Here is a 20,951-nt window from a genome sequence, read left to right on the forward strand (position 1 = left end):
TGATTTGGGCGAATTGGACCATAATTCAGTGGATTATCAATGGACATTATCGGCGTTAACCAAGCATGCGTTTGATCCTGCCGGTTGACGTCAGGCGGGAAAAGTAGGGCGATATCTGGAAACGTCCTACCCGCTGGCAGATACCAACCTGTGGTTCTGGTACTGAATATATCAACTCGGTCCGAAACTGGAGCAGTCAAAACTGTTCCGAAAATCATGAACCAATCTGTGGAACGACACTGACCCCACACTGCTGATAGCCGATCGATAATTAAGCAGGCCTTGACTGTATCTTCTCTGTTTACTTGTCTCGGTTTATTGTGAATATATATTGAGCTGAAGCTACATCTGTTTTATTCCAGTACATACTACCGTCCTCGCAGCAAGACTAAGAGATTCAGTAGTAAACAGCCGTTGACAATATAGACACCGATGCTATTACCCGTCGTTCTATGTTCTTCTTGTGCCGAAACTCGCTAGTTAGGTGTTGTGGAGGTTAAGGGTTGACCCCAGACCCCAGGCGAGTCCTCGGTTCACTTTCCACCCTCATCGCAGGCAGGCAGCCACATTCCTGGCTAGCATGACAACCAGACAACTCTGATTCGTGCTGGTGCAGCTGTGACGACGTGATTGGCGAGAGATAGACTCCGAATCAAGCTTCTTCCAAGAGTTATGGGCCCAAAGCTTGTCGTGCCCCCCACCCCGTCGGATTTCTTCCGGCTGTGAAAGAGAACACTGAAGCGGTCAAAATAACTCTTATCAACCCGGGCGAAGCTTGTATCGGGGTATTTCACTGCGAGATGCTGTACTTCTAAGGAGATATCCCAAGGTGTCCCTCAAGGAAGACCATGGAAGCAGTAACTCAGCACAGAGGACCCCCACCAACTTCTGCAATCCGCAACCATTCTGTCTCTGTGCCTCAGCGCTGTGGGGATCAGGCACAATTGCCTTCCAACCCAAAGCAGAATAGTGCTTATGAGCCCGCGCAATCAGGCCATGAGCGAGGCCTTTTGCAAGTGCCGAAACCGGACCTGCTATCACATAAGGCTTTCGTTTCCCGCTGCCTTCTCATGGCCCAGCATATCCTCCATTCTTCATTTCCCCAGTTTTAAAGCAACATGGAGAGCGACCGTGTGCTATGGGCCCAGATATTCCTGGTCCTTGCGCCCTCATACATCGTCTTCGGGTACAACCAGTCCGGCGTCGGTGGTTTGGTCGATTTTCCGTCATGGGTGGAGCAATTCCCTGAAACTGACACCGTCAACACTGCCGGTGCTCAAAAGAGCCATAATTCCACGGTCCAAGGGGCAGTCGTCGCCTGCTATACCATCGGAGCCCTCTTCGGTTCGCTCGCCTGCACCTGGATCGGTAACCGCCTGGGACGCCGCCGGACAATCTTCCTGGGTGCCTGTATTTGCTTCATAGGCCAGACCCTTGAATGCACTGCGTACTCACTGGCCCATCTCGTCGTCGGACGTGTCGTGCTCGGCGCTGGGGTCGGCGTCCTAAGTGCTACCGTCCCTGTTTGGATCTCCGAGTGCTGTCCACCAGAAAAACGAGGACGCAATGTTGTGCTTGTTGGGATGTTCATTGCCCTGGGCTTTGCGTGTGCCCAATGGGTCAACTTTGGCTTCTATCATATCCAGACCAGCGCAGCTTCGTGGCGTGGAGCCCTCACAATCCCGTTCCTGTTCATCTTCATCATTCTTCTGACCGTCTTCTCCCTGCCAGAATCACCTCGCTGGCTCGTCCTAGCCAACCGGTCCGATTCTGCGCGCGTTGCCCTGGCCACCCTGCGTGGAAAGGACGTGGACTCCCCCGATATCATCGCCGAGATCAGCGACATCGAGCTCGCCCTCGAGGAGCACGGCAACCTGAAATTGAAAGATATCTTCACAATGACCGAGGAAAAGTTGTTCTACCGCTTCATGCTCTGCTTTATGCTGCAGCTATTCCAGCAGATGACCGGCGGTACTCTCATCTCGGTGTATACCTCTATAATCTTCGAAGACAATCTCGGACTTGGCGCCAGTACCTCAAAGATCCTTGCTGCCTGCGCCCTCACCTGGAAGTTTCTTTCCTGCTTTGTGTCTTTCTGGGTCATTGACAGACTTGGTCGACGTCTGGCTCTGATGATTAGTGGTGGGGGAATGGCCCTCTGTATGGTTGCCATGGCCATATCGACGTATTTCAGCGAGTCGTCGCGGTCGGCTTCGATTGCTATGGCCTTTTTTGTCTTTCTGTACAACTTTTTCCTGCCGGTTGGGTTCCTGGGGGCAAACTTCTTATATACCACGGAGGTTGCGCCTTCCCGGCTGCGCGTTGCGATGCAGGCCATTTCGACGGCGAATCAATGGCTCTGGTGAGACTCGTCAACCCTGCACAAATATAAAATTATCGTTGCTAACACTCCGGGTTTAATAAAGGATGTTTGTTGTCGCCATGATCACCCCCGTTGCCATCGCAAGTATCGGATGGCGGTACTACATCGTCTACGCAGTGGTTGGCGCCATTGTCGTGCCTTCGATCTTCTTCTTCTACCCAGAAACGATGGGGCGCAATCTGGAAGAGATGGACGAGATATTCCGTGAAGGGTCCTCCATTCTGGATGTGGTTGCGATGTCCAAGACCCTTCCCCGAGGTGCCACCGGACCAGGTCAGGCCGCGGAGGATAAGCTACACGTCGAGCAGGTTGAGTAAGTCTGAGGAGTTATAGCAACAGAGGCCAGCTCGTCCTGGGAGTTAGGTGCTAAGTTTGACGGATGAGGCTCACTCTACGAGGGCAGCATCTTGCGTCACAGGGAATGAGACGAACCGGGTCCATGAGTGTGCAAAGGACGCCTCGGTGCCCCTGACGGCAGGGTCCAACACACACAAACTATCTTACTTTGTGTGGTTCACTCTGAAAAATGACGATTTGGGCAGTCAAATCCACACCTCAGAGGACAGGTCCAGGCAGACCCGGGGCCAAAGAATCTGTGGAGCATAAGCCACGCGATCGACGCTGGGGCCAGGATGTTCAAGGCGTTGGTCAGAAATAAGCCAAATCCATCGGGTACTCCGCTCGTCGCTTCCTTCGATGCTTAGTTGGACGTCCTTACTCCGTAGAAGTGTGTATGAGCCCACGCCAAGCAGGCTGCTGGGGCATGCATCACGCAGTCTCTGATGTCTCCTGTAATGCGCACCGCCCTTTGCAACCACTTCTCATGGTATGCACATCACCGTTCCTGTTTCATGAGAGGCATGAACCGCAATGTAGTCTCCTTCTGAGACAGTGGATACTCTGTTGAGCAATTGATTAGCTGACTTGGTTTGGTCGGCACCGACGGAACCCCCCAGGCTTCAAGATAAAATATACGAGACAAGGAAGGGGATGAGAGTAGATCCGCGGCCCACCAAATACCCGCATATGTTCAGGTGGTTTCACGGCTACATGATGCTGCCCATACAGAATCGCTCATCTGCTGGCGGCCCTAATGTGATCAGCGCAAGATCGGCCCAGAATCCTGTTTACGGAGACCCCACGGGACATAAAGGTCACTAGAATTATTTTACGATGTCGGGCGTTCACCCTACAGGGTACTGTATAGTCTACGCACTCATGTGGCAATTTATCTGGCTCTTGAATGTTGTGCTACTTCCAAATCCAGGTCATAGCGCTGTTCCTAGATAGGTTGTTTAGTATCAACCTCAGCTTTGTCGCCGGTCGCGCAATACAAGCAAGCAGATTGGTAGTTCACTTCTCGACCACGCGTTGGAGATGGACGAGGCACATGGAGCTCTGTGGAACAGGGTGTGCCACATGCTCGGCTGATTCTACATCGACACCTACCCATCTCGTCATTCAGGCAATCTTATACATGGGGGCCATTTCCAGCCGACGGGGTATATAAACCCCCTAAAAAGCGCTTTCCGTTTGATCTCATTCAAGTCGGTCTCTATTTAGTCCTCTTTTAACCATTAGTACCTCGATATCAAAGTTACATTTTGTTGTGATAATCATTTCCACTCTAGTATTCACCATGAAATACTTCGTCTTATTCTCGGCTCTTGTGGCCGCCGTCTCCTGCCAGGATCACCCCGAGAACCCATGGAAGACATGCCCTCCTTCTTCAAAACTCAAGTGCTATATCCACGGGACTGGGGCGGACGACAACCTGGGCCCCCCAATGTCAGACGTCCAGGTGCTCAGGGACTACTGGGCAAAAATGAGCATTGAATTGGCTGAAGGAGGCGGACAGGACGCCGACACCGAGACCCAAGACCCAGATACATGGGGTCCTGATGGAGATCGACTCATCGCCAATGTCTACGAGGATGGATGTATGGCATACAACTCGGACCCCGAGCACAACAAAGACGCAGTGGTCAAGGTGTGCCAGCCGCACGCGACTGGCAACTTCAACTTTCCTCATTTCGTCAGGGATGTCTGTGTCTCCATCTATATTGATGAGATTATTGATGGCTGTTTGGGCCAGGCCGAGGACGATGACAGGCTCAACGGGCAGGTCTGGATTGAGCATTGGGGCACTACTCTTAGGGTCACCAATAAATAATCTGACCAACTGTTTGTCAATTGGAGTGTCTTGGGCTTTACTTGCCTTTCTGAACATCATGTATCAACATATTGTCTGTAAATTTCACCGTTGGCAGACCAAGTACGATATCAGTTTGTTATAAATAGATGGGTATCATGGTGACTCAACTATACGAATCCGGATTCGCAATTGTAATGGCAGCTTTTCTATATCTTTACCAATTCTCAGATCGCATGATATGTATGTATGGCAAATAGGCTAAGCCAAGGTATATAGTATCCTTCAACTGTGACGGCGAAGGATGACCTTTCGCCAATACCCGACCCATCTGCACCTGCCAGAACCCAAGAATATATCAAAACGAACCATCACCTATTCAGTGGATTGTCATTATATAATCTGGCTTAATGGTAATGGTGACCGCCATAGTTAATCTTTGGAGCCTGTGAGATTATACACCTAGATATAAAACGTGCTCTTTGTTAGATCCTGATGCTTGTCTTATTATACATATCTCGCTCACTCAACACATCCTGCCAGAATAACACCTAACCTTCAATTTAACCGTATTGTCTCCGCCTCATTTCTCGCGGGACGTTTATGCTAATTCAACTGGTGGCGTGGTCATCGATGGTGCCTCATATAGGGAGTTAACCGACGGAGCGCCTTCCCACACTTATATCTCTTGATCAATAGCAACTGACACAGTGCAAAGAAACAACAACATTAAGGCCCCCAGGTCCGGGGTAAAACCCTGCAAATTGGGATCCCTGTGGCTTACTATGATCTGCTGTCTGGTGTGATTACATTGGATGGGGGCGGTGGCAAGTAGGTTCACCCTAATCTGACACTTATACATTGTGATATCCAGGCCATAAATTTTGTTTATCGTCATGGTTCTGTACTCAGGTTGCTCAAATAGACAAACATATGAAACTTATAATCCATGATTGATTGTCTGTTGGCCTTGTCCTGTTTGATGTACTAGTACTCCACACTGCTGGTAGATCCATCGACAACTATACAAACCCTTGGTCTCAGTACTGAATACACTCCATTCCGAAGCTGCAACATTCAAGGGTGCTTCCAAGATATCGAAACAATCTGGGTAACGATCACTACCTCCACACTGCTGTGGGTGCTGTATGATTTAACAGTACAGCTGAAACGCGTCACTCGCTCAGTTCATTAACGCTTATAATGGTCACCAGCCTTCTCCTCTTTGTATATTGGCCGTGGTTTCTAACAGCGGGACCCTCAAGTTGCTGTGAGTGGTGTGATAGCGGTTCTGTACGTTATACGTCGGTTAACCTCTCGCAGTTGATGTACAGATAACATACTGCTAAATTGCCTTTGGAGAGCCCTTCAGAACGTCGACATTCCCATACCATAAGCATTGATGCCTTCATTTTTCGCAACACTTGGTGAGGGTGGGTATAGTAGTTCATATCTTTATAGAAACTCCTGTTTCCTTGTAACTATCTTTACATTTCTTTAGATCCCTGAATCTAAAGGTAAGTGTCTGGCCGATCAATCCCAGCCTTCTAACTGTTCATTACAGCGGCTACAGCGGAACAAATGGACAGGCTGTTGCAGGCCAGACTATCCTCGGGTTTAATTCTGGCGACGAGAAAGCTCACATGAGGCTAAGACAGAGAATATAAAACTAGCAGGACATGGCCTTATCTTGCTATGTAGATTACCTAGGATATCAGACTAATCGGGCCCCCGATGTCGGGAACCCGAAAGGGGAAAGTCGGCTGACAGCGGACATTTGTGTATTTAAGGTTCCACCACTCGACACATTCCAAATCCTCTGCAACATATCAATCGTCTGTTACATTCTTGTATTTTTCCCATGCCTTTCCCCCAGCGCATCCTGGGTCATGATGGCCCCAAGGTCTCTGCTGTTGGCCTCGGATTCGGCAGCTTCACCGGCTTTTATGGACCGCCTGGTACCACAGAAGAGAGGATAACACGCCTAGATCATGCTCATGCTATTGGATCACGCTTCTGGGATCTGGCTGATATCTATGGAGACAGCGAGGATCTCGTCGGCGAGTGGTTGAGGCGATCTGGCAATCGCGGCGACATCTTCATCGCCACCAAGTGTGGGCTTCAACGGCAACCCAGCGGGATGCACACCTTTTGCTCTGATCCGGAGTATGTCAAGCAGGCGTGCGATAGGAGCCTGAAGCGACTCGGTGTGGACACCATCGACCTTTACTACTGTCATCGAGTGGATGGGGTGACTCCGATAGAAAGGACCATCGAAGCCATGGTTGAACTGAAGAAGTACGCACTCTCCCATTTAAGGCCGCACAAACTGCAAAGCCCTGATTTGGAATTTCAGCCAGGGAAAAATCAGATATATCGGTGTCTCCGACGTGTCGGCAGGAACTCTACGTCGGGCGCACGCCGTCCACCCCATTGCAGCTCTCCAGATTGAGTACAGTCTGTTCACACTCGATATCGAGGCTCCCACCTCAAAGGTCCTTGAAACCGCACGCGAGCTCGGCATTACTGTCGTAGCATTCAGCCCTATTGGGCGTGGTATCCTCACCGGCCAATTCCGATCTCACGCAGACTTCCCACAGGGTGACTTGCGCGTCATGTACCCCAAGTACGCCGAGGATAACTTCCCTGAAATCATGAAGCTGGTCAGGGGAGTCGAAGACGTAGCACAACGGCATGGATGCACCCCTGCACAAGTCGCCCTTGCGTGGCTGTTGGCCCAGGGACCGGAAATCATCCCCATCCCCGGCACCAGGTCGCCCGCGAAAATGGACCAAAATTTGGCCTCGGCGCTGCTCGAATTGAGCAATGAGGAGGTCCTACAGCTGCGGATCCTAGCAGAGCAGGCAGATATTCGGGGTACTCGTTATCCTGCTGCGTAAGTGCATCTTTTGTAGTTAAATCTAAGCCAATGCTGACAGTGGTATAGGGTAATGGACACTCTTCATACTGACACCCCTCTACCATAGGCGCAACATTAAGGCGCAGTAATTTAACTGTTAACAGTAAATCGTGATATATTTATTCTATTCCACAACATGCAGAAGCCTAATAATCATCCCCCGTGGACCCGTAGAGATGCACGCCTGTCTCCATGACCTCAATCTCATCCCCCACCTCGACATACAGCCCCTTTCCTTGTTCCTCAGCATCCTTGAGATCCCGGTCTTCCGGCACGCAGTGCATCCCCAGGTAGCCCAGTGCGGCTTTATTCCCTGTTTCCACCGTTCGATGATCGACCAGTGTGGTGCTGGGCTGCGGCTTGCCCCTTTTCTTGCCCTCGGGTGGCAGATCCGTATCAAACGTGCCAGTGCCCGTGTCGACATTTGGCATCGTGCAGCGAGAGGTACGGCAGACGACAGACAGCGCCGGCGCTACGGATGCCCTTTGTTCTTCGGTAGCAGACGCTGACTTGGGGATGATTCTGCATCTCTTCCATGTCTCTTCCGCGTAGGCTGGAGCTCCAGTGATCCATAGATTTGCGCGAAAGCGAAGCGCATCGAGAGGCTGGTTCTCGGTGGGTAGCAGTGCAGATACAGCGTGTACGGAGGACAGGCTGTTGATGTTGACCGGCTGCTGGTCCGTATATGCGTGCAAAGACGGCGAGCCGATGAGCTCCAGCGGAGCAAGATTCTTGTTTGTCCGGGTGAGCGAGTCATCGTTGCATCGCAAGAGTGCAAGGGGCTGCGTCGTCGGGAGGCCGAGAAACCGCTTCAACTTCGGCATGGCGTTAGCCATCGATGGCACAGTGCTCATGTCGAGGCCGTTTGTATCACGGCCGTGGATGGTGAACGTCTTCTGTGCTATCTGGTACTGCTGTTGTTGGTTGCGCGAGGGCTCAAGGGGCACAATTACAGTGACCTCGGGCGTCGCTGCCATACTTCCCTGATAAAAGAGCGATTCTAGACAGTCCACCCAAGTTGGAGCCACAATATCTGGGTCTTGAAACCTCAAAACCAGACAGCCGCCAGCCTGGACGAGTGGATCGGACGCGTCGCTGTTCTTATGCGGCAGCCACAGCTCGGTCGCGATCAGGGCCATTGCTGGCTTTGTGCGTTGGCTGAGAAATCGCCATTTCCCATCGGCCAAGGTTGCAATGGCAAAGCACCGATCATACAGAAAGCCGGTCTTGGTGAGCAACGCACGGTGCACCTCGATGGGGCCGCATGATTTGACGGGGTGGATGTAGATCGACTTGATGCGGATGGAGCCGTGGGCCGAGTCCTCTTCAGCGATGGCATACTTGGAGTCATACTGGTCGGTCATGTTGCTCTTGTTGCTGGACAGCCCGAGCCTGTGCAGGTTCCGCAGCTGCCTGCGGGTGGTGGCTATTACTCCATTGTGGATGATGGCGGCAAAGACCGCGCTGAGGAGCAGCGTGAGAGCGGCCGTGGAATATACGACCGTGGAGGCCTCTAGGGACAGAGCAGCCTGTACAGCCTGGAGCAGCATCGCGACAGAAAGAGAGAGTTGGAGAAGCAACGAAGAAGAAAAAGAAGCGAAACGAAGATGCACAAGAGTCAGCTATACTGACTAAGCGTGCATAACAGCGGCACTCGCCACATGAGTCAGCTTCTATTAGTTATGCCAGTCCGTCAGGAAATCTTTTTAAGGATATATATTACTTGGCTACTGGTGAAGCATTCATAATCATCCATTCTATAGTAGTAATTAATGTGGTTAAATAGTATTAATAAGGATTAGTGGGTTGTCGCGGCGTGGGTCTGCTCCTAAGATCATCGGTGCTGTAGATATATAAAACCGCACCGCCGTTATATTACAAAAACAAACTTCTGGCAGCAAGTACTAGCAGATAAAACATTCCAGAGTAGCAGCAGATGCAAAGGACTTGATTTTTATTCTCAGTATTTAATTTAATCTGTATCGCGAAAGTCCTTCAGCGAGACCGTTGCAATTCAATACCTCAGCGATTTACGGCATCTGGATGTGGGTATCAATATACTGCCCTTATTGCAGACCCTGTTAACATTTCCTCCTATCAGTCTGAATCAAGATGACGGGTAACAGATCTTCAAATTCTTGGGGATTATAGATAGCTTCACGGTTCTAGATAGTGTCTTCCCCACGGAGATCAATTTCCTACCCCGTCTACAGTTGCACGGCTTCAGCAATAGCGCCGGTTATAGTAATCCTTGAACCCCTATTTCCAAATACGCATCAACCAGTGGGCGGTGGTAGTGTGAACCTGGACATGGAGATGATTGTACAAAAAATCATGTTTTAAACCTACAGTAACCAACTTGATGGCAACACTCACAATACACGCGGGGGCAGTAGATTCCAATTGTTTTGACAGTTGAAGTCTGGATTGGACTGGACCCAAGGAATCTAACCAAAACTGGTTCTTCAGTTTTCCAAGTCCTGGGGCCCCTCTACTACAGGCTAAGCATATGCTGGGCAGTCTTACTATAGCCCCCGCTACCCGTGGGCTAGGTGGGGACTTTTACTGCAGTATATGTCCACTTCTTTCAAGATATTCTAATATTCGGCGTCGTACGGCACGACCCGAACAATACATTCCTAGCAGCAGCTATGTACATCTCCCCGGTCTATATCATCCAACAGCACTTTCCGGCGAGAATGTTGGTCCAGCCATGTTCAGCATTTAGCGGCCGTTGCCCTCACCAGGGCAGCCAGACTGCCAGGGAGGGGGAACGTCGAAGGGAGCCTCAGAGGGCAGAGGGAAGCCCGAAGGGTAGTTGCAGGAGGGGCTGGCGCTGGGGGTAGCACTAGAGCTGGGGGTAGCGCTGGAGCTTGGAATAGCAGTGGAGCTTGGAGTAGCGCTGGAGCTGGGGGTGGCGCTGGAGGTGTGGTGCGCGCCAGGAATACCAGCCCAGGGAGGGGGCTATAGACTACATTAGCAATTGGATAATAACTAGGAGCAGGGGCAGATGGACTCACCGAGGCAACGGCAACGGAGGCCAGGCCAATGGCAGTGAGGACAGTGAGGAATTGCATTGTAGATATAATAAATTTTCTTCTGGTTACTGATAGGAGAGGAAGTGAGGGTTGGGAAGCGAAAAAAATCAGACGGAGCAGGCTGGATGGGCTGTACTTCTTAAATTGCCCATGAAGCCTGGCCGTCGACCAGGTAATTATCTAAAAGATCGTCAGCTCGCTGGCATCATGTCGAAGACATTTCCTGAAAGACCAAGAATGCCGAAGATCAGTGGAGATGGCGTGGATGTTGAGACCCTTCATCTAACCCTAAAGTGCGATCCAGGGCCCATGTGCAGCCTCTGGAGTCCTGCTACTAGTCAACTACGTACCTACATGACGGCCAGGGTCCCTGCTGATCTCTCGAATTGATCCTGCTGATCCGTGGCATTGATCCTGCCAGCCCACGTCATTTGCCACATCTACCGACAAATCTCCCCGTCCAGCCACGATTGACAGCCATTTTTCCCTGTTGATCGGCGAAATTACATGGGTGTCACTGTCTAGACCTCAGAACGGAGAAATCAGAATGCAGGTTGCGGGTCGAGCGCAGTGGAGTCTTGCCAACCATGCGACGCGTGTATATACCCACAACTCGACTGCTCGACCACTCAGCGGGTAATTAGCATTCTGCAGCCGCTTCCCAGAGGCAATCTCTATTATATTCCTGGGACTAAATACAAAGTCAAGGCTATTCGTCGTCCTCGTCCTTCAATATACCATGTCCCGGCCAGCCAGGACGGGGGTATGTCTTGACCTGCTCCTCATCCCCAAACTCGTCAAAGCCCATATTTGCAATACCCAGATTGATAAACGCGCTGTGTGCTTCTGCTGCCGGGATCCGGTTATACATGAAGCCCCGAAGCTGTGGCACATCAAGGCCCTCCAGAAGCTCCGACGCCGCCGTTTTCTTGTCCCGGGGAATGTACAGGGTGTCTGCTTCCGCCGCGATCACAGTCTGGTCAATAGCGGACTGCCGGTCAATGAAAAATACCGGCGTGCTCGTCCCACAAGGAACTGCGCGCCCGCGCTCGTGTGTGTAAAGATCCCAGAAAACTTCCCACATGTCGTCGAGATTGCCCTCGCGCGACTCGTCTTTGGTCCAAGGCACGTAGCATACACTCTTGTAGTCCGCGAAGTCACCATCGGTGAGTTTGACAAGCTCATCACGGACCGCCTTATCTTGCTCTGGGGTCAGTTTGTTGGTAAGGTAGAAGACTGGGATCCAGGTGAGTGCATAGCTTGTCGACTGCCAGTCGGGCGTCGTCACGTAGAATGGATGCTCTGGGGCAAACACCACTTCTAGCACGCTATACGAACGTTCTACTATCTGGCTCAATGAATTCCGGGCAAATTTATATGCACCGTATCTGCACGTAACCACTTCGAGCTCGACATTGGCGACATCCTGGATTGGCTCTTTCAGCAGAAACACTTCCCACTGGATGCTGTTTAACGGAAGGCTGCGCTGGCATGCGTCCCAAAGCTCAATTAGCTGGCGTCGACTCGTGGTCTGGCGGGAATCCAACGGTATTACATGAACGTGTGGCGGTGATGAGGATTCGCCGTCCTCGCCGTCCTCGCAGTCCTCCCTCTGGTTGAGCTGGACTATCGCCTGCTGAAGCGCCGACTCTGTAGCTTTCTGTTCTTTCTCGGTAGCTGGAAAAAGGAGAAGCACGTTGAGATGGTCGCGGCTATGCTGAATTTCGCCCTTGCCAAGTTCAATGCGAGAATCGCCGGCCTCGGGACGCTCTTCCCAGCCCAGGATCCCACAAGTCTCTGGACTCCAGGGACGCCTTTCGGGGTCATGAAGGGCGAGTCCAGCGTCGGGGAAGGGGTTATTCTCTCTGTTCGGGGCCGTGGGTTCAAAGGTCGACAGTTCCGTGAGAATGTCTTCATATACGAGTTCGTGCTCGTCTCCTCCGATGGGCCATGTCGGGCCAGCCGTGCGCTTTGCAAAGATGCGAATTTGGCCTTCCCCTGTTGCAGGCCTGATGGAGACCATCACAGCAGAGACAGTCGGGTACTCGCCCACTCTCAACGTTCCAGTTAGCTGACGCTTGGTCAATTGATCTGCCACCAGGAGACCGTCCCATCCTGCGCGCGAGGCCAGAACTGCTGTCGCGTGGATGTTGGCCTGGCTGTCGGGGAACACGCCCTGTTTAGCGATGGACTGGAGGGTCTCTGTCGAAGGCTGCCAGACATGAGCAGTGAGAGATTCGCCGTTCTTCACGGACCCCTGCAGGTGCTGAATTAGACGGGTCTTTTCACTATCATCCAGATCAGCAAGGATAACCAGTGGCAGCTGAGCACCCTTGATGGTGTTGTCTTTGACGGGTATGTCATGGGTGGGAAGAGACTGGGATGCGCTCATGTTGGCTGAAGTATGGAAGATGAATTTATTATTCTTACTATCAGCGTGCCAGCATTTAATATAGTCCATTCTCTCGCCCCCACGCGATCTCAGCCCCTCCTCGTCATCCGTTTCCAACTGCGAATGAAATTCAGGGCTCGAGTCCACTTGCTGCTTGCAGTGATGATGCGCAAGTGGCTTATTGTCTAGGCTACATCCTACTCCTTCACACTCTTCTGCCACTGGCTTCTGGCCTGCTCGAACAGCGCGTCGTTTGTGATCATCTCCCACCCGATCATCCCCAGACTCTTGCCTACCACCAGCGCTTCTTCGTGGGCACCGTCTGTTCCAGCCGCAGCAGCGAACGTGGGATGGTGAGGGAAGGAATTGTCCGTTTCTGGGATGGCAAACATTGTATGCAGGGTGGGCATAATGTAGCTGACATTGCCTTTTACAAATTGTTAACGTGAGGTTGGTTTCGCCGGGGAGAAGCACGTACCGATATCAGATGAGCCCGTCAGGACCTTTTCGTGGCTCTTGAGGACATTGCGCCCGTAGGTGCCCATGTGCGTCTGGTATAGGGCGCAGAGAGTGTCATTGATCTTGATGTCGGCATACAGCTCTTTCCTGTTCGATGTTCATTAGACCAAGACAGGCACATTCTGAGACTAAGAAACGTACTCGACGATTTTGACCTCGCATCCTGAGGCCGACGCGCCAGCCTCGATGCACTTGCGTGCTCTGGACATCAACGAATTCAGCCCTTTTAATGACGGGCTGCGGATCTGCCAGTAGGCCTTTGTGAATGCCGGTATGACGTTGGCGACCTTGGGGGTATCGAGGAAAGCGCAGTGGACTCTCTCGTCAGGCTTCATTTGCTGGCGCAGCATCGCCATGTTGTTATAAGCGCTGACCAGGGCATCGAGGGCATTGACGCCGTCCCAGGGATTGCCACCAGCGTGGGCACTGATGCCTGTGAACTCGCAGTGGATTTCCTTTCTGGCGTTCATCAAAACACCAGCGCACCCGTCTGAGACCACGCCAGGGAAGAGTACCTTCGGCCCTGCGTGACTATACAGAACTTAGTTGGGTCTCGTCCATGGAGTAGATTTATACGTACGCCATCAATGATATGTCCACTCCGTTGTAGGCTCCGGCATCGATCAACTTGGCCTTGCCGCCACCGTTTTCCTCGGCAGGGGTGCCCAACAGCTGCGTGCGACCGGGGATGTTATATTGCTTGAGAACAGCCGACAGCGCTAGGAAGGCTGCAACGCTGCTGGTGGTGATGAGGTTATGCCCACAGGCATGGCCGATGTCGGGCAGCGCATCGTACTCGGCGTTGAAGTTGACCAGACGGCCGCCAGAGCCACTTCTGGCCTCGAAGGAGGTGTCGAGCCCGAATGCGTGTCGGGTGACTGTGAAGCCCTTTGCCTCGAGAAAGTCGCAGATTGCATCGTGTGCCTTGTGCTCCTCGTATGCAGTTTCGGGGTTGGACCAGATCTGGCGCTGTCAGTACGAACTTTTGTAGCTGTAGGGGTTCGACATAAATACATTCTTGTTGAGAGCGCGTAGAGAAGCATTTGCTGCTTCCAGGGCCGCGTCAACGGACGCCTTGACTTGCTCGATGGTTGGGTTGAGGATCGCCATGGTGCTTGTCTGGGTGGTGGCTCCTGGCAAGTCTGGGCAGTGGCTGTATATGAGCGGACGGAACAGCTCCGCACTCTCCGCGTTCCCCGCGACGCTGGAGACGGTCGGCTCTGATATCGGTACTCTTATTCTCTTGGTGCAGTCAATGACGACTGCGTGATTCGATTTAGGCCGTCTGGGGATTCCCCGGACAGGCGCGATTTGCGGGGGGATTTGCCACAACGACATTCTCATTGGCCCGTTCTTACTGGGCGTTGACTCGCATTGAGTTTGATATTGCCGAGTGCGATCTCTGATTGGAGCAGCAGCCGACAGACTCATATCAGGAACTGGCTGTGCTGCTGGCGGCTTGGAGACGGTGGAGACAGACACACACACACCGCGAGTCCAATTCCGTCCTGGCATCGCCTGCAGCTCTCCTGAGGCCAAGACGGTTTCTGGTCTGCAGCCCATTTGCCGACTGTATTTGCGCATGGGCCACCACTTCGCTGTACAAAAGATCTGTTCCTCCAGCATACCGGCACCTCTCCGCAACTGCACAACTCGAACAATCCCATGATGCACACTGATTCAAGACGAACCTCCAAGGACATGCCAGGCGACGATGCCGGGGAGGCAAAGCCCTACCTCGAAGAAGTGGAAAAAACCCAGGATGCCGACTTGGGCCAAATGATGGAGGTGGCTGCAACGCCGGAAGAGGAGCGCCGCGTCGTCTGGAAACTGGACATGATGTGGGTGATGCTGCCCATATCCAGGACATTGCTCGGCTGATACCGACCAGTTTAATCCCCGTGATGGGCCTCTGCTACATGATGCAGTACATGGACAAGCTGGCTCTGAGTCAAGCAACGCTGTTCAACCTCCGAGAAGACCTCGTACGTTGCACCTCCGCCACTCCCAATGCTTTACCGTACACCTCTGACTTCTATTCTATTAGGGCCTCCAAGGCTCGGATTACTCGTGGACATCGGCCGTCTTCTATTTTGGATACCTGGCCTGGAGCTGGCCCAGCAGCTATCTGATGGTTCGCCTGCCGCTTGGCAAATACCTTACTGCCTGCGTCCTGGTCTGGGGAGGCGTCCTGATGTGCCACGCTGGTGCAAAGAACTTTGGGGGACTGATGGCCGCGAGGTTCTTCCTGGGTGTCGGCGAGGCGGGCATCGCTCCAGGGTTTGCACTGATCACTGGCATGCTATACAAACGAGAGGAGCAGCCAGCACGGTACGTAGCCCTACAACCAACATAACTGCATAAGAGTGCCTGTCTAACCACCGACACAGACAAGCCGCCTGGTTCCTGGGCAACTGTATCGCCACCATCATCGGAGGAGTCGTCGCCTATGGCATCGGCACTGCGAAAGGCCCGGCCGTCAACAGCTGGCAGTTGCTCTTCCTCGCTCTGGGGACCATCACGGCCGGGATGGTCTTCTGGCTAATCTTTCTGCTGCCAGACTCGCCCAAGAAGATCATCTTCCTCACGAAGAAGGAAAAGGCAATTGTCATCCAGCGCACCGTGGCCAACAAGACCGGCATGATGGACAATGACTCCTTCAAGATGGGCCAGGCCCTGCAGGCCCTCCGCGACCCCCAGACGTGGTTTCTGGTGCTGTATCAGTTCTGCGTTAACCTGTGGAACGGCGGCGTCACCAGCGTATGTCCTCGTCCTCTTTCTTTCTCCTTTTCATGAGCCCTCCGCTAACAGTCTTTCTCCAGTTCTCGTCGATTATCATCAACAGCTTCGGCTTTAGCCACCTGAAATCCCTCCTCATGCAGATGCCAATGGGTGCTGCTCAAGTTGTCTTCCTGGTTCTGACCGCCGCCATCTCGACCTGGTTTCCCCGAGCTCGCATCATCACCATGATATTCAACACTCTGGTCTCCCTGGTCGGCATGTTGCTCGTCTGGCAGTTGGACGAAGACAACCAGGTCGGTCGCATGGTCGGGCTCACCCTTGGGGCTGTCTTTGCCGTCAACATTCCGCTATCTCTCAGTGTGATCAGCTCGAACGTCGCTGGCTTCACAAAGCGCAGTGTAACAAGTGCGTTGATGTTTGTTGCCTACTGTGTAGGAAACATTATCGGGCCTCAGCTCTTCCTCTCCTCAGAGGAGCCCCTCTACCCTGTGAGTCCAGTCTATCCCATCCGCGTGCTCAGTACTGATGAATGATTTTATAGACCGGAATGAAAGCGGCAGTCTCTGGTTTAGCACTGGGCGCCTTCTTCCTGTTCTGCCTGTTGCTCTACTATCTCTTCGAGAACAAACGCCGCGATGCTAAATATGGGCCTCCGGCTCAGCTTACAGAAGAGGAGGAGCGTGTTCACGCATTGTCGAACAAGACGGACTTGGAGATTGAGAGCTTTCGTTATATGATTTAGTAGAGATAGACTTTTGTTGATAGATACACTGGGATGCCGTCTAGATGCACTATAGAACCAAACTATTCAATATGCCATAATTCAGCCTGCAGATCTATTTCCAGCTACAGGAATAGCTCTAATTTTAGCTTTAATGGATAATTGCAGACTTTCTACGGTCAGCACTGGCTGGGCGCCTGACGAGAGCCCGACGACATTCCTGCCCCTCGATACATCACCACCTCATCAGTCCAACTATCTTGAGCAGTTCCAACTTGTTATGGCTCAGGTAAGTCCATCTCCCTGTTCTACTTCTCTGCTTATATACCAGCGAACTCCCAACCGCCCTCTCAGCCACGTTGCCGCGTCGGTGCCTGACATCGACGCTTTCATTCAATGGTACACTCGTGTCTTCGGCTTCCAGCAGATGGGAATCATCTCTCACGTAAAACGGTCTGAATGGCCTGACAATCCCTTCCTCAATATATACCCGGACAATCTGAACGAGTATAAGATCGCCTACCTGGCAACCGGCAACGCGACCAGTCTGGAAGTCATGCAGTTCGTCGACGCAGAGCCTATTCCTCCACCGGAATTCTTTCAGTATAACCGACAAGGCTTTTTCCACATTTGCGTTACGGATCCTGATCCGGGCAGTCTGGCCAAGGCAGCAGTTGAAGCTGGAGGGCGCGTTATTGGGGAGGGGATCGAGATTGCAGGGAGCGAGTGTGCCTATGTTGCCGACCCCTGGGGAAATATCGTGGAGATTCTAAGCATCAGCTTCGAACGACTGGTTACTAGTGTTTCTACCTGATCACTACTCCAGTTCTTCTCTGTACATAATAGCCCCTAGCCGTGCATCACCCGTTGGAATATCGCTTGGAAGCGAGTTTCTGCACTGTTCATGTCGACTTTTGCGGCCTCGTCCCTGAGCCGTTCAGACCTGCTTTGTACCTGCTTCTGTAGCGATGGCCAGTCCAGCTTGGTGAGACGACCGTGCTGCTTGACAATGTTCCCATCGACAATGACGGTGTCGATGTTCTTCGGTGATGCATGAAAGACTGCCGTTGCAATAGGGTCAAGCACGGGCACTGTCTCGATATCATCGCATCGAAAGAGGACCAAGTCGGCCTTTTTGCCAGGGACAACGGACCCAATTATCGACTCCATCTGCATCGCCTCTGCGCCGCCCAGAGTGGCCATATGTAGCACGTCTGCTGTCTTTCTGCACAGGTCCCTCTGCACAGTCTGGTCATACTCGCGCGCGCGTTGCGCTTGGAGGGTCAGCCTCATCTGCGCGACAAAGTCGTTCCCCTGGTTGGACGTGATGTCCAGTCCAAGACCGGTTCGACAGCCCAGATCACTCGCCTTCCACACGATGGGATACCCCATGCCCATCTGCAGCTCGGTGTCTGGTGTGCCCACAACGCCTGCTCCAGACCTTCGCACGGCCTCCAGCTCGTCACTCGTAAACCAGACCCCATGGCTCAAAACGAGGTCTGATCCCATCATTCCAGCATCCTCCAGCTGCTGCACGATCTCAGGCTTCGGCTCACCATGCGACACGACTGAAGCATGCGCTGTGGTAACCCGAGGCTCCAGCCTCCTCGCAACCTCCAACCCCCTGACATTTTCCTCCGGCGTCAGGTTTGTCGGATCGTCCAGCGCAACACCAAAGGTAAGAAGCGCCTCAGCAAGGTCATTGTTTGGGAAGTGTTCGCGTCGCACTCGGAGCGCATCCTCAAACCTGGCGGCCTGGTCAAAGGCATCAGTAGCTGCACTCTCAGGCACCTCAGGAACAGGCGGGTTCTGGTAAAACCCATAGCAAAATGTGCCCCTGATTCCTGCCTCCTTTAATCCCTTGACCGCTGCATCAGCATGCGCCGGCGAATTCACGACGTGACAATGATCGAGCACAGTCGTAACGCCATTATTCAACAGACTCATCGCAGCTGCATAGTTGGCGACGCCGACATCTTCCGCCGTATATAAACTCCCGTAGACCATTCGCAGATGGCAGGCATATCCGAATAGAGACCAGTCCAGGGTGAGGCCACGCAGGAGATGCTGCCACATGTGGTGGTGTCCGTTGACGAAGCCAGGGGTGATGATGCAGTTACTGGCATCGACCGTGACTGCTGTACTGCCATCTTTGACACTCGGCGGAGAGAGATTCGGGCCTACAGCCTTGATCCATGAGTTTTCTATCAGGATGTCGTGGTCTTTGAGGACGGTGCTGCGCGATGGCTGCATCGGGACCACGGTTGCCCCTTTGATCAGGATGTACGAGGTCGCCATGTTGGAGAGCAGTACTCCAGGAACGAAATTATATCCCTGTATTATGTATCATTTTGGATTTGAGGTACCGTATTTATATACCATTTCTGCCTCATGACGTCGACGATAACCCCGCTCGGGGATTTCAGGCCCCCTGCGGCAGTCGTCAGCTTGAATGGCTTCAACTAACGAGCGCGACATGAGACTGAGAATGGATTGAAAGGATTAACTTTTTTAGTTTAAGAAATCTTAATTTATATTAGCGTATTATTAGGTGAGAGCCTTGGGATGAGGGTTGCATCTGCAGATGCCGACATGTCTCCGTTGCCCACATTCTTATATCGGAGACCAATGTGATAATTTCGCAATAGCATCTTATCTTGTATTCAATCGCGGTAGCAGGATGTAGTTGCTGTAGTTGACTGTGTTGTGGTCGGTTTGTGTACTGAATATATATATTTGCCCATACTCTGTACATCCCGCTAACGATTTATCATTCAAAGCTATAAAAACACAACTGCACCATATTCCGACAAAATTAAAAGTCCCGAACTCGCATCAAGTTGATTGGGTATATATGCAGGAGTAAAAATGGAATTTACAGTTTCGCCTTTGGTGACAGCACTTCGCTGGACGGAGCCACCTCAACAATCATCTTGCCCGTATTGACGCCCCGATACAGATCAACCAAGGCCCTCGGCGCTACTTCGAGTCCACCGGGTATAATATGGTCCTTGCGTGCAAGTTTTCCCTGTGCCAGCCAGGAGGAAATCTCCTCGCGCGCACTCTGGTATTTATCGGCGAAATCGAAGACAATGAAGCCTCTCATCGTGACGCGTTGCGACTATCCGAGTGTTAGCGTCGAAATCAACTGCCAGGAAAGAGACTTACAATCACGTTCATATAGCTGGCGGGCCCCTTTGGCTTCGAAGTGTTATACTGACTGATCGCACCGCAAATGGCGAACCGCGCATTCCGGGCGGCCCGAGCCAGACAGGCATCCAGAATTTCACCACCGACGTTATCAAAATAGACGTCGATGTAGTCCGGCGTGGCCGCCTTCAGCTGCTTACGCCAGTCCGAGTCCTTATAGTTGATGGCGACATCAAAGCCCAATTCCTTCCGCAGGAACTCGCACTTGTCCGGGCTGCCGGCCAGTCCGATGACACGCTTGGCTCCCTTGATTTTTGCGATTTGTCCAGCGACCATGCCAGTGGCCCCTGCAGCTCCAGATACCACGACAGTGTCTCCGGCGCGAGGTTGTCCGATCTCCGTCATCCCAAAATATGCAGTCATCCCGGTCATGCCCAGGACCGAGAGAGCGTCTGTCGGTTGACCCCCTGGAGGAATAACAACTTTCTCCACCTCACTTGTGCCCAGTACAGCATACTCCTGCCACCCAGAGTAAGCCGAAACCCAGTCTCCGACCTGGAACTTGGAGCCGAGGTCACTGCCTACGGCCACGACCTGGGCCATACTCTGTCCGCGCATGACGGCGCCGACCTTCACGGGGGCGATATAGGAGCGGCTGGCGGACAGCCATTGGCGCATAGCCGGGTCGAGCGAGAGGTAGTGCACGCGCACCAGCAGCTTGTCGGCAGGCACATTGTCAGGTTTGGGGACAGTTTGCAGGCGAAAGGTGCCAGATGCGAGCGAGGGGTCAATGGCGTCGGTGGGCCGTTCGTGGAGGGTTACCTGCTTGTAGGACATGGTGAGAAGGACTATTAAACAAGAGGAGAGATGGAAATATTACCAAGGAGAAGAAGGAGAAGAAGGAGAAGAAGGAGAAGAAGGAGAAGAAGGAGGA

At 52.5% G+C, this 20,951-nt stretch overlaps 10 protein-coding genes across 10 annotated transcripts; 4 read left to right on the top strand and 6 right to left on the bottom strand.

Annotated features, from left to right (window-relative positions):
* Positions 1 to 1,118: 1,118 nt before the first annotated feature.
* On the top strand, positions 1,119 to 2,700 carry ASPSYDRAFT_60700 (sugar porter family MFS transporter; the record flags this gene model as incomplete). The annotated part of the gene is made up of 2 exons (XM_040849892.1): positions 1,119 to 2,362; positions 2,427 to 2,700. 2 exons carry the CDS (start codon positions 1,119 to 1,121, stop codon positions 2,698 to 2,700), a joined length of 1,518 nt encoding a protein of 505 aa, XP_040698713.1.
* Positions 2,701 to 4,022: 1,322 nt separating this feature from the next.
* On the top strand, positions 4,023 to 4,556 carry ASPSYDRAFT_92944 (uncharacterized protein; the record flags this gene model as incomplete). Its single annotated transcript, XM_040852753.1, has 1 exon — positions 4,023 to 4,556. The coding sequence occupies one exon, from the start codon at positions 4,023 to 4,025 to the stop codon at positions 4,554 to 4,556; it is 534 nt and encodes a 177-aa protein (XP_040698714.1).
* A 1,840-nt stretch (positions 4,557 to 6,396) lies between these two features.
* Positions 6,397 to 7,435, top strand: ASPSYDRAFT_159193 (uncharacterized protein; the record flags this gene model as incomplete). The annotated part of the gene is made up of 2 exons (XM_040842805.1): positions 6,397 to 6,833; positions 6,892 to 7,435. The coding sequence occupies 2 exons, from the start codon at positions 6,397 to 6,399 to the stop codon at positions 7,433 to 7,435; spliced, it is 981 nt and encodes a 326-aa protein (XP_040698715.1).
* Positions 7,410 to 8,975, bottom strand: ASPSYDRAFT_184266 (uncharacterized protein). The gene has a single exon (XM_040843545.1). It carries the CDS (start codon positions 8,817 to 8,819, stop codon positions 7,602 to 7,604), a length of 1,218 nt encoding a protein of 405 aa, XP_040698716.1. The 5' UTR covers positions 8,820 to 8,975; the 3' UTR covers positions 7,410 to 7,601.
* A 1,204-nt stretch (positions 8,976 to 10,179) lies between these two features.
* Positions 10,180 to 10,532, bottom strand: ASPSYDRAFT_92947 (uncharacterized protein; the record flags this gene model as incomplete). The annotated part of the gene is made up of 2 exons (XM_040852754.1): positions 10,180 to 10,419; positions 10,476 to 10,532. 2 exons carry the CDS (start codon positions 10,530 to 10,532, stop codon positions 10,180 to 10,182), a joined length of 297 nt encoding a protein of 98 aa, XP_040698717.1.
* A 670-nt stretch (positions 10,533 to 11,202) lies between these two features.
* Positions 11,203 to 12,885, bottom strand: ASPSYDRAFT_34735 (uncharacterized protein; the record flags this gene model as incomplete). Its single annotated transcript, XM_040845276.1, has 1 exon — positions 11,203 to 12,885. The coding sequence occupies one exon, from the start codon at positions 12,883 to 12,885 to the stop codon at positions 11,203 to 11,205; it is 1,683 nt and encodes a 560-aa protein (XP_040698718.1).
* A 197-nt stretch (positions 12,886 to 13,082) lies between these two features.
* Positions 13,083 to 14,514, bottom strand: ASPSYDRAFT_92949 (M20 family metallopeptidase; the record flags this gene model as incomplete). Its single annotated transcript, XM_040852755.1, has 5 exons — positions 13,083 to 13,312; positions 13,364 to 13,491; positions 13,546 to 13,935; positions 13,985 to 14,367; positions 14,419 to 14,514. The coding sequence occupies 5 exons, from the start codon at positions 14,512 to 14,514 to the stop codon at positions 13,083 to 13,085; spliced, it is 1,227 nt and encodes a 408-aa protein (XP_040698719.1).
* A 591-nt stretch (positions 14,515 to 15,105) lies between these two features.
* ASPSYDRAFT_159511 (uncharacterized protein) lies at positions 15,106 to 16,888 on the top strand (the record flags this gene model as incomplete). The annotated part of the gene is made up of 6 exons (XM_040842835.1): positions 15,106 to 15,245; positions 15,296 to 15,389; positions 15,452 to 15,735; positions 15,795 to 16,174; positions 16,216 to 16,634; positions 16,688 to 16,888. 6 exons carry the CDS (start codon positions 15,106 to 15,108, stop codon positions 16,886 to 16,888), a joined length of 1,518 nt encoding a protein of 505 aa, XP_040698720.1.
* Positions 16,889 to 17,716: 828 nt separating this feature from the next.
* ASPSYDRAFT_92951 (uncharacterized protein) lies at positions 17,717 to 19,165 on the bottom strand (the record flags this gene model as incomplete). Its single annotated transcript, XM_040852756.1, has 1 exon — positions 17,717 to 19,165. The coding sequence occupies one exon, from the start codon at positions 19,163 to 19,165 to the stop codon at positions 17,717 to 17,719; it is 1,449 nt and encodes a 482-aa protein (XP_040698721.1).
* A 577-nt stretch (positions 19,166 to 19,742) lies between these two features.
* On the bottom strand, positions 19,743 to 20,854 carry ASPSYDRAFT_92952 (NADP-dependent oxidoreductase; the record flags this gene model as incomplete). Its single annotated transcript, XM_040852757.1, has 2 exons — positions 19,743 to 19,988; positions 20,036 to 20,854. The coding sequence occupies 2 exons, from the start codon at positions 20,852 to 20,854 to the stop codon at positions 19,743 to 19,745; spliced, it is 1,065 nt and encodes a 354-aa protein (XP_040698722.1).
* Positions 20,855 to 20,951: the final 97 nt, after the last annotated feature.

The sequence above is a fragment of the Aspergillus sydowii genome (genome assembly GCF_001890705.1).
Source record: "Aspergillus sydowii CBS 593.65 unplaced genomic scaffold ASPSYscaffold_12, whole genome shotgun sequence".
Taxonomy (NCBI): Eukaryota; Fungi; Ascomycota; class Eurotiomycetes; order Eurotiales; family Aspergillaceae; genus Aspergillus; species Aspergillus sydowii.

Coding starts and splice junctions, on each gene's coding strand:
- ASPSYDRAFT_184266 (XM_040843545.1), bottom strand. CDS start 8,819: ATGACCGACCAGTATGACTCCAAGTATGCCATCGCTGAAGAGGACTCG.